The sequence below is a fragment of the Amblyomma americanum genome, chromosome 11 (genome assembly GCF_052857255.1).
Source record: "Amblyomma americanum isolate KBUSLIRL-KWMA chromosome 11, ASM5285725v1, whole genome shotgun sequence".
NCBI classification, from domain to species: domain Eukaryota; kingdom Metazoa; phylum Arthropoda; class Arachnida; order Ixodida; family Ixodidae; genus Amblyomma; species Amblyomma americanum.
In genome coordinates, this window is record NC_135507.1 from 12,777,188 (window position 1) to 12,793,055 (window position 15,868).

At 45.1% G+C, this 15,868-nt stretch overlaps 1 protein-coding gene across 1 annotated transcript in view; it reads right to left on the reverse strand.

Annotated features, from left to right (window-relative positions):
- LOC144111487 (apolipophorins-like) overlaps positions 1-15,257 on the reverse strand; it is a 60,550-nt gene extending 45,293 nt beyond the window's left edge. Inside the window, exons 1-5 of the mRNA XM_077644798.1 lie at positions 14,947-15,257; positions 5,092-5,130; positions 4,317-4,462; positions 3,060-3,281; positions 2,265-2,420 (exon numbers count right to left, since the gene is read on the reverse strand). Coding sequence (XP_077500924.1) covers positions 2,265-2,420; positions 3,060-3,281; positions 4,317-4,462; positions 5,092-5,130; positions 14,947-14,998 — 615 coding nt within the window. The 5' untranslated portion in view covers positions 14,999-15,257. The remainder of the gene's footprint in view (positions 1-2,264; positions 2,421-3,059; positions 3,282-4,316; positions 4,463-5,091; positions 5,131-14,946) is intronic.
- Between the last annotated feature and the right edge of the window lie 611 nt (positions 15,258-15,868).

Below are 15,868 nucleotides of genomic sequence, written 5' to 3' on the forward strand. Positions count from 1 at the left end.
AACCAGATAGCGGCAGTGCTAACTTTAAGCTCCCAATACTCCTCCTACAGAAAGGGCGCAGGGTCAGAGAAAGGACTATTTGCAAAATAAAAGCACATACAGACCCCAGCTAGCTAGTAAAAAGTCCCTTTCACGTATTGTTCGATGACAGAAGCAATATAATTATAAATTGAGAAATGCGGTTGGCAGAGAAGCTACTCTTTGCCTTGCACATGAGCCGAGTATCATTTGAAAACAAGGAGTGAAAAGCGGGAATCTTCAGGTACTACATAAAAAATGCCATCTCGGCTCGTGTCATGAGCAAATTTCGCTTTTTCAGAGATAGTCAAAACAGCCCCATTGAAATATTAATGACTGTGATGATAAACGACAAACTCGGCTGGCTACTCGTCTGTCTCATAAGGAGGCTCGGTTGCCCAACGAACAATCGTTGGCGACTCCTTCCTTATGAGCGCGCCCGTCGATAAGCGGTGAAGGAAGGATAAAAAGGAAGGATAACGACGTCTTCTTGCGCCATGCCAGCGGTCAGCTGGGGCTGAGCGGGGGCTACTCAGTGCGTTATCAAAATGTCGTGCCCGTGAGAAGGTCGTCGGTTTGTCTGGGGCTGGCTGGCGAAGCACCGCATACCCGAATGGAAGGAAAACACTCCACCAGAGGAGCGGACGGGCTCTCTTGAACTTCGTCCGTGTTTTCTCCGCGCTCACGCTTTTCCGAAGAACAGCGCTGCCCGTTGACCCAAGCATCATGCTGGCAGCTGTCGCCGCTATCTACGGCACGCGGAACGTGTGCGGTGCTGGGCTCGATGCCCGTCTAGCAGCAGCCACCGCCAAGTTCATAGGGCATTTGTCGAGTCAAATTTCGTAACGGGCATTTGGTTTTCCGAAGAACAGCGCTGCTCGTTGACCCAAGCATCATGCTGGCAGCTGTCGCCGCTATCTGTGGCACACGTAACGTGTGCGGTGCTGGGCTCGATGCCCGTCTAGCAACAGCCACCGCCAAGTTCATGGGGCATTTGTCAAGTCAAATTTTGTAACGGGCATTTTATAGCGATGGCTGCGAAGCGGAAGTTCCCTGGTGCAATGGGCATCGTGGTAGCAATGTAAAGGTTTGAAACACTTAATGCTCCATGGAATTCTGAGGTATAAGTATGAAAATAAGTCACTGAGTGAGAAGGAAGGAGGAAAAGAAAAGGAAAAATAGAGAAAGAGCGAAAGAAAGAGATAACTAAAAAAATAAAGAACGAAAGAAAGAAGGGAAGAAAGAAAGGACGAGAAAGAAAGGAAGAAAGAAAGAAAGAAAGAAAGAAAGAAAGAAAGAAGGAAAGAAAGGAGGAGAAAGAAAGGGCCAAAGAAAGAGAGAAAGAGAGAAAGAAAGAAAGAAAGAAAGAAAGAAAGGAAGAAAGGACGAGAAAGAAAGAATGAAGGAAGGAAGGATCGAAAGAAAGAAGGAAAAAAGGAAGGAAGGAAAGAAAGAAGGAAAGAAAGAAAGGACGAGAAAGAAAGAAAGAGAGAAAGAAAGGGAGAAAGGACGAGAAAGAAACAAAGGAAGAAAGAAATAAAGAAAGAAGGAAAGAAAAAGGAAGAAAGAAAGAAAGAAAGGATGAGAAAGGAAGAAAGAAAGGAAGAAAGAGGGAAAGAACGAAAGAAAAAAAGGAAGAAAGGAAGAACGAAGGAAAGGAAGGAAGGAAGAAAGAAAGAAGGAAAGGAAGGAAGAAAGGAAGAAAGAAAGAAAGAAAGGAAGAAAGAAAGAAAGAAAGAAAGAAAGAAAGAAAGAAAGAAAGAAAGAAAGAAGGTAAGAAGGAAGAATAGAAAGAAGGAAAGAAGGAAGTAAAGAAAGAAAGAAAAACAGAAAGAAAGAAGGAAACAAAGAAAGAAACAAAAAGAAAGGAAGAAAGAGAGAGAAAAAGAGAGAAAGAAAGAAAGGAAGAAAGACACTTTTATATCACTTATATGTGTACATACGCCGCAACGAAGCTCATTTTGTGGCGACTGAAAGGATATATGTTGGATAGCGACGACGATGGCACGAAACTAAAACACATATGGCTATCCATCTTCTCACTCCTTCCTTTATCCCTTCCCTTACGGCGCGGTTCAGGTGTCCAACGAGATATGAGACAGATACTGCGCCATTTCCTTTCCCCAAAAAACCAATTATTATTATTATTATCTTCTCTCCTGTCTTCTACAACTGCTTTTACTTGCCGTAAAGTTGGAATTCGAAAAGGCAATATGGACGCGGAATGTGTCGACTGTTGCACTCACCGAGACTTTGGACTCGTACGGCGTGTAGATGATGGGCAGTGAGCTGCCGAAGCGTCCGAAGCAGGAGGCCAGGTTCTTGGACTTGGTCACAGTGCCACCGCTGCGCCCAACGTTGCCAGGCGTGTAGCGAGTCTCGCATGTGCCAAACACGTCGGTCTGCGCGCACAAAGAGAAAGACAAATTTATTCTGGAAACAATTCTCTTATGTTTAGTTTCTTGCCTACAACAGGCTTAACAGAAAGCAAGCTGAGGAGTAATAAAGTTCGTGCCCCTTTTTTTTTCATCAAAGGGTAAAACTTTTCAAGCAGCACATACAAAAATATAAAATCCTGACTTTTTTGGGCTGGGCGAATGTCACAAGTTATGATTCATCTCATTAATTCCAGAGCCTCAACAGCACACGCTTATAAAGCCAGAAGCAGAACAGCAGAATTATTTTCGGTGTCTATATATCATTTGTTGCCCTACCTAGCTAATGTTTATTCATTTTTTTCAGAAATGGCAAGGCATAACCAATATTCTCTGCTTCCTCCTCACTTCGTCAAAATTTCCTCAAGATAACTTAAAAGCGAGCAATCTGATGCCTTTGATAACTGGCTGCGTGTATGCATTCCAGCGTGAAGATCAAGAAGAATGCCAAAAAGAACATCCTCGCCATTCACACCTCATTAGAAACACGTTCTTTGAAGAAATACGAACCCGCGACTCGTCAATTCTGCTAACCCTCCGGAAAAAAATCGGAAGAGAGCTCGCCATAACCGGGGCTATGCCCCTGTGCACGCAGAGTCCACTCACCTCGGAGACGATGCTGTTGGCGTCGAGGGCGGTGCGCGGTATCTGCATCATGGAGATGATGGCACGCTTGACGTTCAGCGCCCAGGGCAGCTCAGCCGGGTCGTGGCGAATCTCGCCCATGATGCCGTCCTCGGAGTGGAAGAGCAGCGGGTGCCGCTCCAGGGCCTCCTTGAACGCTTGCCGGTTGGCCACGCTCACCCCTTGCAGGTCCACGTCCGACAGCTGCGCACCAGAATGGGGAGGAAGGAGAGAAGGGGTGCGATCACCATAAACACTGGATGAACAATGGGCTGTCAGTTATGAGTTATCGTGGGACCAACATGCGATGTTAACGGATAGCGACAAGGCTTCCCAGAACAAGAGGCGGCAGGTTTCCAGCGCTAGTGAGTTTTTAATTCGCTAATTACAACGCCTTAATAAGGGAGGTCCATGGCTGAGTCGTATATGTCCGAGAACAGTGTTACGATGAAAGTAACTCTCGTTGAGCGGAGTACTACATGGTATAAAGTATAAGGTTTTATATTAATTGGGTAGTAATTGAGCGGTCTGAATAATTGAGTCGTTGTTTTGTTTAAATGACCGACTGGCTGATTGATTGATTGATTGATTGATTGATTGATTGATTGATTGATTGATTGATTGATTGATTGATTGATTGATTGATTGATTGATTGATTGACTGACTGACTGACTGACTGCGCTCATATTCGCAAAGGTAAGAAAAAAGCAATAAGGTGTACAGATAAGAAGACTACAAAACGCCACGGGACATTACAACTACAGAATTGACTTACTCGTAATTGCTGCAAGTACCGCGGCAGTCGGCTAACGTTCGAATTTTTAACCAATCAGAGCACTGGATTATAATACTTGCATTGGAAGTTATATATACTGAGAATTCATATCTGCTACAGTAGGATACAACTAAAAAAAAGCATTTTGTAACAAAGGGTCATGGCCCACCGGGTCTGCTCCCCTGACCAACCGCAACAGTGAACCAAAATCATCTTTTAAAGTCCTTTACACTGTATCAAACAAGCAAGAGACATCAACATTCTTGAGCTTATAATTTTTCCTTGTGATAAGCTTCTGGTTTTGGTCACAAAAAAAAACTTTAACGGACTTATTTTTAGACGCGGAGGAATTGTCCGAGATAGTCATGCATGCAGGCGGAGCTTCAGTGCAGAGTTATGCTGTATCCGACCATAGTCTGTAAAGCAGAGCAGGTCTTTCCACAAAGTGGCTCCTCCTCCTTACCTTGAACGAGAAGAGGCATGGTGAGATCACTCCGACTTCGACGTTGGCCCTCACTTGGACATGGTGCTGCGCATCCTGGTTCTCGATGCGGTTCTCACCAACGTACGTGTACAGGATTGTCTGTTGCGGTGTCAGAGGTGACGGGGCTGCGTCGCGCACAAGATGCAAACAAGTTGGTGCAGCACGTTACAGAGCTTTACGTCCAAGCAAAATACTTCGTGGACATTCCAAGGATATCGTATCGCCTTCCACTAGCTGCGTCGAAAGCTAAGCCGAATGAGTTTAAATTTTTTTATATAGAGGTAGTTAATACAGTTTACAGATTTACAGATAATTTAAGGTTCAAAATTTGCAGATTTATTTATTATTCATTTACTTTACAGATATTTCTATAGATCAATCACACAAACGGAACACCTGGTTCTTTCGCCATTAAGTAACGAAAGCTTGGTCAATTGAGGGTAAATTTATCTACATAAATTCAGTTTACAGATTTAGAATTGATTTAGAGTTTGTGTTTTGCAGGTTTTAATATTAGCTATCTACTTTATAGACATTTTTTATTCATAGATGAGCCGCATAAATCGAAGATTTGGTTCCCAAGCCATCAAGTAAGCGTTTTCTTTGTTATCCTTGAAGACTGTTAAAATCGCTTGTTAAGGAATGACAAAAAAAAAACATATGAGCGATCTCGAAGAGCGGTTGCACGCGAGGACGAGAAGCGATGCTCAGTTTAATAAACCTAACTGGTTTAACAGTCAGTAAAAGTACTCACATTTGCAGTCCCAAGAGATGCCATCCTGACGCAGTGGCCCTGCAATGGAATGAGAAAAGAATAACGGTGATTAATGTCATCCGACTGAAAGTTAAGGACGGATGCGAAGCGTTGGGAAAAATTTCCTCAAATATTACTAGCTTCGACTACTTACAGCACTGATGGTTATGCGCACTACTAAAGAGCACTGCCGCAGATTTGAAGATTGAGAAAGGAAGCGAACTTAGTTAAAGCAAAACCTACTTATTAGCATAGGTATACCGTGACCATTGCCTGCATGCCTGCATAACTCCTTCGGTAAATCATCCACAAATGTGAACATAACTTGTTTCAGGTAGGTTTCAGTTGTGCTAGAATAATAATGTAGCGCGAATGGTTGTAGCTTATATTTTGAACCCTATGAGACAGGCATAGTAAACCATCTCAAGCCGAGGACTGCCAATATTGCGCTAACTCTGCATGTAGCGTGCGCCTTTGTTCGCTTTTGTCTGTTGGCCAGTCCGGAAGTTTAAAGCGCAGCAGGTCCCAAATGTGCAGTCCTCGGCACGTTAAACACAGTGGCGTTAAATATAGAAGCTGCCTTAATCGTCGTCAAACAAAGCTTGGCGCAAACCGGAATATGAAGAAAGACATCTTCACGCGCCGTGCTAGGTACGAACTGCGGCAAAGTTCTCGTATATCAGTAATGCACTGAAATTAATGGTATGCTAAACCTTAATCTGAGCTTAATCTGAGAAATTACAAATGGTGCCAAGCGTGAACTCAACAGTGCAGAGCTTAAAACAGTAAAGCATTTATGATTATTAGTAGGTTGGGCCCCTTCAGCAATGTTAATTTATTTAATTTATGCACCAAACCGCCAGCTTCGGTGATTATCTCAGTCCATTCAAAATGCATCAAACTACTGATTTCAGACATCTTTCTGTAATCATTTGACCGGCTACCGACGCAGCTGTTTCTTTTTCGGGCTATTCGCCATGTTTACGCCGTGTCAAATCGCCCTTTTTCCTAACAGTTCTTAACCCTAAACCTAGGCACTTGGCCCAGAAGCAGCCAGTTTCTAGACACACGTGTATCAACCGTATGTGTCAAAATTACGAGCCAAAGCAGACCAGCGGTGCGGCGCTGTTATCGGCGCCGCCTCTGCGACTCAAGGGATAACAAAAAGTCTGTGAACTTTCTTTTGACGCTCTAGTGCGTCATCTGATCTTCACCAACATCACATGCATGTCCGGGAAAACACGGAACATGAGAGGACTGCTTCTTGGATTCCAGAGATACGGTTTTTCAGAAGGGGCCTCTGCTTTCCTAACTCTCAGAGACAGAAAACAAGAAAAATAAATAAAAGAAGCCAGAAAAACGAAAAGAGGCAGCGCCCGTGAAAGGGTGACCGGAGTACGAAAAATGCACAAGACAACATAAAAATACGACGTCGCAAGGTGAGAACAATGTCAAGTGGACTAAAGAAAACACAAACGGAAAATAGCAGGAGAGTACGGAAGCAGAACAAGAAAACGAGAAAGAGAAGAAAACGGAATTTGAGAAGTGTCATCAACACCCCGTGCCACTAATGACGCCGCACTCCTCCACACGACCCGCGACGAGATAGCAAAGAAGATAGTGCCAAAGATGTCGGGGGCGCATGTCAGCCTCTGAGATGGACAGGAGGGAGGAGAAATATCTGGATAATCGAGGCAACAAAAAGAAAAAAAAAGCAAGGGCCAAGATACAGAAAGTGGAAGAGACGAGAACATGAGAAACTTAAGTGGTAGGCAGGCAGGAAGGCAGGTCTGACAGGCTTGGTGAGGAGAGCCACTCTTGGGAGCCCAGCCCACACTTCAAATTATTCACGCCTGCTGCACGTGATTCCGTGGCGCTGCTTTCGGGCTTCTATCTAGAGATGGCTTTTTATCTTTCAAGAAGCAAGTGACGACTTGCATGCATGAGGTGCCGACCACGGCTTCATATAACCAAAACGAAAGTCAAAGCAAAAAAAAAAAAAGAAACCAACGTTAGCTCTCGTCTCGCGTGAAATTTGAGCACGTTCATATGGCGAGTCGCCAATATTCGGATGCCGTTTTCTTACGCATGCATGTACAGTATATCATTACCAGAGCTCTTAAACACCGAGAATCATTGCTGTAAAGTTGCTGCACAATTGAAAATTATGCACTGCTTTGCACTTCTCTGCATTGTTGCACATTCTGCATTACTTCTGTAGATTGATGCAATGTTGCGCACTGATGTACGTTTGCGCACAACACTGACGTACACTACCGTGGATTGCTCTGCTATTGTGCATTGTTGTATATGCTCTGCATCACTGCACATTAATGTGCACCGCTATGCTACACGTGGCTGCAAGGCTGTGAATTGCTATGCTGTCCACAGGTACAAGCCAGCGTACTGTTGCTAAATCGCCGAAAAACTCTTAGTGCCTCTCCCTGGGCGGCACCTTTCTTCCTTTCTTCTCTCATTTCCTCCTTTATTCCTTATTTTACGACGCACTTCAGGTGTCCGCCTAGATGTGAGACAGATACTGCGCCGTTTCCTTTCCCCAACAACCAATTTACCAATTTACCTCCCTTTTATGGCGTGTTAGTTTCTTTTAAGTTCAGGCTGCTCTTGCAACATTTGCAGTTAACTGTTCGCTGCTGGTTTCCTTTTAGTAAATGACAGTGCACGCTTACGTAACTGCTGAAAAACGTTGCGCATGAGCGCATTTCGTCACCGAGAGCGGCTAACGCCCATTTTACTGCTTACGCTTTCTTAAAGAGCCGTGTTAGCTAGCCAGAGTTTATGAATTGCGACACAGACCTTAGACGCCACGAATTAAACGACGCACAGGTGTTAACACCACTACACGATGAGAGAAATACTATGTAAGCTACAGGCGAGCGCTGACTTCGCAAAATAAATGACGGACTACAATCGCTTGGTAGGACAAGGCAGACGAATAGCGCTGGAAATTTCTGGGGAAATTTTAACGCACATTTAGAATCCTGCAGCATACCATAGCTATGTACTGCGACCGTTAGGCACCCTCAAGGTGCTGCCAATGCATTCGCAGTCCCTAATGCAGGATCTGTAAGCTGACGCATTCCATTACCTGTGCATCTTTAGATTTCTGCATGTGTTTAGCTTGAGCTCGATGGCAGTGGAAACTGCAGCTGCACACAGTAATGGTACCTTAGTTCGTTCTGTTGAAGAGTTTTAGGAAATTAGTGGTGGACTTATTGGACACATACCGCACAGGTGCGGACAAAAGTAAACGAAGCACGTTGTTGCCCTTTAACGTTTTCCATGCGCTGCCTAATTGAAACTGGCAGCTACGCTATGAACACGCTGGTGGTAGACGCTAGTGCGCTTTCCCATACACGAACAATGTTTCTTTATGTCCTATAGAGAAAGCGTGATTGTAGTCAGAACAGAATAGCGTACTTCGGTTACTTATGTCCGCGCCTGTACCCATCGGGTACCTTTGAGCGTAGGCAGAAGTAAGGGCGTGTCCTCACCTATCACCTCGGCATAGCAGATCAACTTTTGAACGTTTGACTCGTCTTAACTGTTCGATTTCAGTTATAAAGCATTCAGACATTTGAATGCTTGATCAGTTGCTAATTTGAATGTTTTGACATGGTGGTACTTCTAAAAGTGGATGAATTCGGAATAGCTGGCGGTGCACTCAAGCTGTAAGAACATACCGCGATTCTGGACAGACATTTTTGAACGAAAAAAGTTTATGAATACCATTATTTATTATATTGTAAGATTTCACTACAACAATCAATATATCCGCAGATCCCCCGTACACAAGCGTGTATTTTTTTTGCTATTAACGTTTTTGCGGTTGTCGAAAGTGCCCCCGTTTGGTTTTCTAGGGCAGCCTTAACTGCTCCATGCTAGATAGAGACTGAAGAACTTTAAAAGGAAGATTTTGTTACAGATCGGAATAATTCAATATTTTCATAACAGTACCATAAAATTTTCCAATATTCAAAATTTTTGTCCAAAAATGTTGGACATGTCTCTTTCGGAGTAGATGTGACACGTCTAGTAAATTTCGTACAACTGGCTTGATTCGGAGCACGCGACGTCTCTGCACTTGACCATCGGTGAAGGCGCCTCCGAAAGCGCCTCCCAGATTTGTCCACCGGGAAGACCACGTGACAACTATTGCACAGACTTCTGCGAATTCTCGCCAATGGGCGTTTCGTTTCAAGGGTCATTCGCTCAATCGAGAGTTCGTTGTATCGCGTGATCACCAGGACCCTTTCTCGCGCGCTCGTATCCTGTCGAAGCGGCGGGACCATTCAACCCGGGCGCGCCTGCCCATTGAGGCAGTTTCTTTTTTTTCCCAGAAGGCCATGCGATCGGCACAACTCCGCAGCCTTGAAACGTGCCGGCCCCTCTATTGACGTCTGTCGCGCGGGCAGGATCGGGGTATCGCTCGCTCACTCGCCCGCCGGCAAGGTCGTCTCGCTTGCGCGCCCATCTCCAAGTCTAATGTTGTCTACGCGACGAAGGTTAGACACTGCGGGACGAGCACAGTCGGCATTTGACGACACAGCGAGCGAAGGTGTTATTTCTGCACGTGCCTTGATCGCGCAATGCTTCGGTAAACAAAAACTAACAAATAAATGAGGAAATGGTGAAAGGAGTTGCTCTGTATACTAGTATCTCTTCTTGGTGAGCCGCAACCCTTGTAACATCCGCAGAAAACATCCGCAGTATCTTCCCTGTATTTTTTTTTCTGTACCTTCTGCCGTTGTGAAACATTCCATGAGACGATTCAAGTAAGTATGCGTTTTCCGCATGACTTGTAAGGAACGAGCGGAATTTATGCTGAATGTATACAAAAAATTCGGACTCCTTGCGGTGACATACGCGTCATGCTGAAACCTTCGGGAAACGGTAAGGAAAGCATATTGATACGAAACACGTACAAAAAGCATATGGGTTTTCGTCAATCGAATAATCTATACGTAATCCCACAATTGCGCAGTATAGATCTAACGGGGTGCTTCAAAAGGGTTGTGTTGCGATGCAGTGCCAAACCACGTCAATCATCATCTCATATTTTTACGGTATTTGGATCGCTGGGTGCCGACTTTTGGAAGTAATATGTGATGATTTTCTCCCATGGATCCCTTCGCTTTCACAGCACGTCATGTATTTTCTTGGTTTTATTAGAACCAGGGGCATTTTTTTTTTCGGGAGGACTATCTTTACCTCGCTCCCTGCCTCGGCCAAGTACTGTCCCTAACCTCTATAGTAAATCAAAGCTGGCACCACCTGCTTGCTCCAAACGCTCGAAAGTATAAGTAAAATGCTTCAATCCCCTTATGTGAATTTCATTAAAACGATCCAGCCAAACAGGAGCAAATCAATGAAATGTTCTTTTTGAACACGTAACTACTTCCAACCGTTCCCGGCAAGAATTTAAAACATTTTTAGATAGTAAATTGCGGTTTTAAGTTTCCGAAGCCACACATGGGGCTATGAGGGAAATGGAACTAGAGGACTCTAGATTTATTCAAACCATCTGGGGGAATTTACCGTGCGCTGATATCGTACAGCAAACGCTTTTTTTGGAGTTTATCTCCATCCAAATATGGCCACCGCATGAAGAATTGAAAAAGGCTTATGAAAAGCGTATGGGATGCACCGTTCATTCTGTGTGTGAAGTATTGTGTCTTTTCTGCAGTGATTCCTGACGAGGTCGCGAGTTCGACTGCCTGCGGTGGTAAGCGCCTAGACTGCTGGCGACACGCTCCGATGACTCTGCACTACGGAGTTCACCGCTTGCTAATTAAGGACTCCCTGCGGCACGAATTAGCCGGAAATCCCCGCGTTTCCAATGGCCTTCACAGCTTGTTCCGCGTCTTAACGTGGCTAGCGGTATAACTTAACCGCAGGCATAGAGCGCACCACTACCGCATAAGGCCGCGTAGCCCGGCTTGCACGGTTCCGCCGCTGTTCCTCTAACGAGAAGCAGCGGCGCAGAATGACTTGCAGTCTTGGCGCGCTTGTAACGAGTGGTTCCCGCCACGCCGCACTGAGCCGCACAAGACAAAGCAAATGTAAATGCGGGTTTTTCCGTCCCAAAGGGACGGTGCACATGATGGGAGTGGCCCCGTGGCTGTTGCATTCCTGTAAAGCCACATCTCTTGAACATTCTATTATTCGTACATTGAAATTAATCGTTGAACCAGTGTTTCAATTACTTTTCTGTTCTTAACACATTCGCGTCATCTAAATTATGGCCAACTAAGAAAGGAAAGGAACCCGATACTTCGAGATCTTTGCAGTACACACGAGGGTTGGGAGCATTTAGTAATGGTCTTGAAATAATAGCTCTTCGGTTGAATGATTGGAAGAAAAATAATTTTCTACTTACCCGCGTTATTATTTACTGTAGCAGACGAGCGCAAGATTAAAACCAGCTTTAATAATTGGTACCAATCAACATCGTGGTCTAATCATCGTTGCTTTTATCGCGTAGTATGTTTCTTTTTAAACTTTTCTAGTATTGGGGATCCTCAGAACCGTTAGTGCTCTAATTCATAAGTTTCTTTAGCTGCTTTTTCATATCTTTTCACAGCACTCGACATGAGTTGAGTACAACAATTTTATAGGTTCTTGAAGTAATCCTGGCATTGAAAGCAGCCATGTTTAGCCGCCATAAATGTTCTCTTCTCACTTCCCTTATCGAGAGTGACGTTGATTTTTGTCGACACTCTTTCTTTAAATTCCATGAAACGATCCCGCAATTCTAATGAGTTTTTAATGAGGCTTCAAAACACATCAAGACAAGGATACCCTGTGACGCTGGTGTCATCTAGCGCTGTTTGGCAACAAAAATGTCGAGCTGCCCTTCCAGAAGTTTGGAACCATTCCATAATCATCTCAAACGACGGAACAACAGCCTGATGTTTCTTCGCCTGAACAGCGCCCAGTGACATCAGTGGCACATACAAGCTTCATCAGTGAATTATTAAATCTTATTAAAATTTAATCTCAATCACTGCGCGGAATATATATAGTCGGTGTAGTAAGTGTACTAAGTATAGTAAGAACCGGGGGATGAAATGTTCAACGATAGCCTTAAGATGTATCATGAACGAAATGGAAGTTACTCAAAACTGGTGAAGGATCAACTGCCCAATAGAGGTAATAAAACACATCTTCCTAGCTAAGCCAAGCAGCCACGCCAGGTTTATGCCATGAAGGAGAAATGAATTTGAAGATAAGAATGGCAGACAGAGTATTGAGATTAAGAAATCTTATTGAGCCAGGATTATCGTGAAAAGGCAAGAACAGTTTGAGACCATGAGAAGTGCCCTTCGAAATTCGGTTTATGATAATAGTACGATGATGCAAAAATTATGTTGATAGCCTAATAAATTTCGTAGACGTGCCAGGATCCTGCAATGATAACCCCGTCAAATAACGGCCAACCATTGTCTGTAGTCACGGGTAAGTAGAAAGAACCAGTTTAAACCGGTACTGGCCGCAAGTCCTTAAACGGGACCTCTTTTCCTGCGCGTCAATTCATAGCCGTCAAGGGTCGCCATTTCTATGTGCATGCATCAACAGCATGAGCGAACGTGGACAGACAAACACGTACGCCTTCTTCAGCTTTGCACACTCTACGGGGACAAGTTTTCGCATGTAAGCCACGCGAACGGGCCCGTCTGTGGCACATGCCTAACGGGACGCATAATTGCTTACAAACGCACCCACATAGGCACGCCGTAATATTTGCATAATATGATAATCAGCGCACGCACAGACGAAACGCCGGAGGACAGAGGACACAAACAACGCCGTCTTGCGCACGCGCCGTCGAGAGGTACGATAAGGACACGCGCCAAATCCAATTGAAGGGTGTCCTCCTTTTATCTTTTACTTTCTTTCCGGCCGTCGTCACCGTCGAAGACGAACCGATTTCTTCACACGCGAGGGTCCGACAAAGCTCGCGTCGGCACAGTACAAGTGGACTCGGTGCAGCCGACAATCGTCGGGCCGCTTATCTCCATCAAACGTCCGCCGCCGACGACAGCACTTGGCTCAAGAGCATCGAGAATTGGCGTAGCGTCCGCAGGCGTTCCTGTCCCGTTGACAACAATCCAGTTGAACGGACAAATCGCGCACGCGAGCACGAAAGGGGTCCGTCACACTCGCGACCTGTAGGAATACTCGAGAAAACGCTGGGCTCGCGTCTTGTGGGCTTATCTGAGAATACAAGCTTATGCGAATTTCAGCTACCCTTTCCTATTTCTTTTTTTCCCCTGTGAATGGTGTAGCGACCTTTGCAGCGTAGAAACTTATTTCTGTACATCTCATGTACCCCGACCTGGGTTAACTGTAGCTCTATAAGCTAACGCGAAACTGCGTGCCCACTCCAACAAACATTTTTCGACATTAGCGTAGAGTCCGTAATTTTAGCTCACTAGTAAATTTATCTCAGTGCAATCCGTGCAAATTAAACAAGGTCAAGTGGTAACCCTGCCTTAAATTTTGTTTACGATCCTCTAACTACTAAGACTAGAAAACGCTATATTTCTGGTCCGGCCTCTGAATTAGATTAAGGGATAAGGCACAACAAAGGCCGAAATCAAACAAAAGAGTGACTCCCGATACAGATCAATTACGCTTAATACGAATCTTGTCCAGCGTAAACCAGAGCAATGTAATTTTCGCGATTGTTGCAGACCAGAGCGACATTTTCAGACTGTATTTCTTGAGCTACAGTAGTCAATTTCGCGCTCTTTCTTCGGCACGGGCGGTTTAGAGTAACTTCACTGAATACAACCGATGTCGACTACAATAAGATGATCAATGGGGCTCCGACACCATTGTTAAGCTTCACAGCAATGTTAGTCCACTAAAGTAGCGGATCCCCTGTTTCACAGGTTGTGGCATGCAACAGGAGGTTCTGGTCATAGATTTCTCCCTTATTAATAGGTTTAGTAATTCGTTTTGCTGCACGCTAGCAGTCCTATGAAAGCTAAACTTAACGGATATTGATGGGCCTCCTTCGCGAATGTCTGAGGAAATATTTCAATGAGGATAATGGTTTGTTATATACTGTGTGCTACAAAATACATGTTAGCTGAGAAGCTGTCACCTGTCTTTAACTTTTTTCCGTGAATATTGTACGTCTTCCACCTGCTACCATCATACAGAAAACAGGAGGTAGTAACCATGACAGCTTAGAGTCGGCAGCACCTCCGCTTGGAATCCACTAATCTTAAGTCAACGTTAGCTCAAGAGCAAACACTCAAGCGAGATCAATTCATAATGCAAATTAAAGTTTTACAAAAATAATTACGTATAATGTCGTTCTTTTGATTAGAGGACGGTTTCCGTGACAAAGCTTGAAATTTTAATCGTCTGACGGTTTCTTGAAACCAAGCTAATTGTTGCATAGCCTCTCGCTGAACTGTCCGAGGTTAAGAGAGTCAGTCCCACGTTGCAACCGATCACAAACTATTCTCATTCCGGGGGCAAATTACCACAGTCCATTACCACAGTACAAATTACCACAGTGTCTAGACCGAGGTATGTTGCCGAGAAAAACTTCCGGAAAACTTGGCACTCCCCTCTACGGTGTTCTCTTCAGGACTTCATGTCGATTACACAGGTTTGGATAAGATTCCTTCAGCTGTCAACAAATTTTTCAGTTTTTTCTGGCAACGAAAACTGAGACTAAGCTACCACAAGTAAATTCCTATTCATATTCATTTTTTCCTTAGTATTCGAACATTCGCTCGCCGTTATGTCCCGCCTTAGCACGCCTTCGGCAGTTCGAAAGGCAAGAAGCGCGCCAAAGAATAGTCTGGAACTTACCTGCCCAGCAGGTAGCCACTGCACAGGACAGTGCGAGGAGCCTGATCAGCATGGCGCTTCAAAGGTCCACTGAGCCCGAGCGGCTGGCCCGCAGCCACTTATCCCACCCTGCTATCGCACCCCCCGAGCTGTCGCCGCGACGACGTTGAAAAGAGCGGCCGCTAGGCGAGAAGACGGCGCTCACGTCAGCCCCGCTGCTGCTGTAGTCGGCTGAGTCTTGCGCAACGCGGCTTACTCGGGCATGTCCAAACAAGGATGCTCTCGATTCAATCACGGCACCCCCGCCGACGGCACCCAGCTCCTTTTAAAACGCGCACCGCAACGCGTCAAGCTGGAGAGTCGCGTACGTGCTCGCTGCTATTGGCCAGTTGCGCTGCCCACGTGACCCCCGATGTCTCACGCGATTGGTCAGTGCCGTGGACGAAGATGGTTTCGCCCCTTATTTTTTGCAGCTATAGGAGAGACGCTGCGATAGCAAGGCGAAGACTTCGCGGCCCGCACTGAGGCCTCGGAAGAATCTCTGTGCAGGAGCGACGAGGGTTCACTAACCTTGAGTTTACGCGCAGCTTGACTCTTGATCTTATCGTCTGACTGCAACCCTTGGTCCTTGTGTTTACTTGTTACGTACACCAGGCACTGGATCCTGAGTCCATGCCACCAATAGGCAGATATGTGTACTGTTCGTGCTCGCTTACTCTTCTTCAAAGTGAAACTATGTATAGACATATCAACAGGCATGCTTGTCGCACATGTCAGTAGCTTGAAGTTATCTTGTTGGTGTTTGCGATGAACGGCTTGCTTTGACCTCGCAAGAAACGAGTGGAGACTTGTATCCTCTTCAGTTACAAGAACGACTTATCACTAATCCCCATTCGAGTAATATGCTGTGGATGTGTTTGATCGAAGCATGGGTTATCAGGCT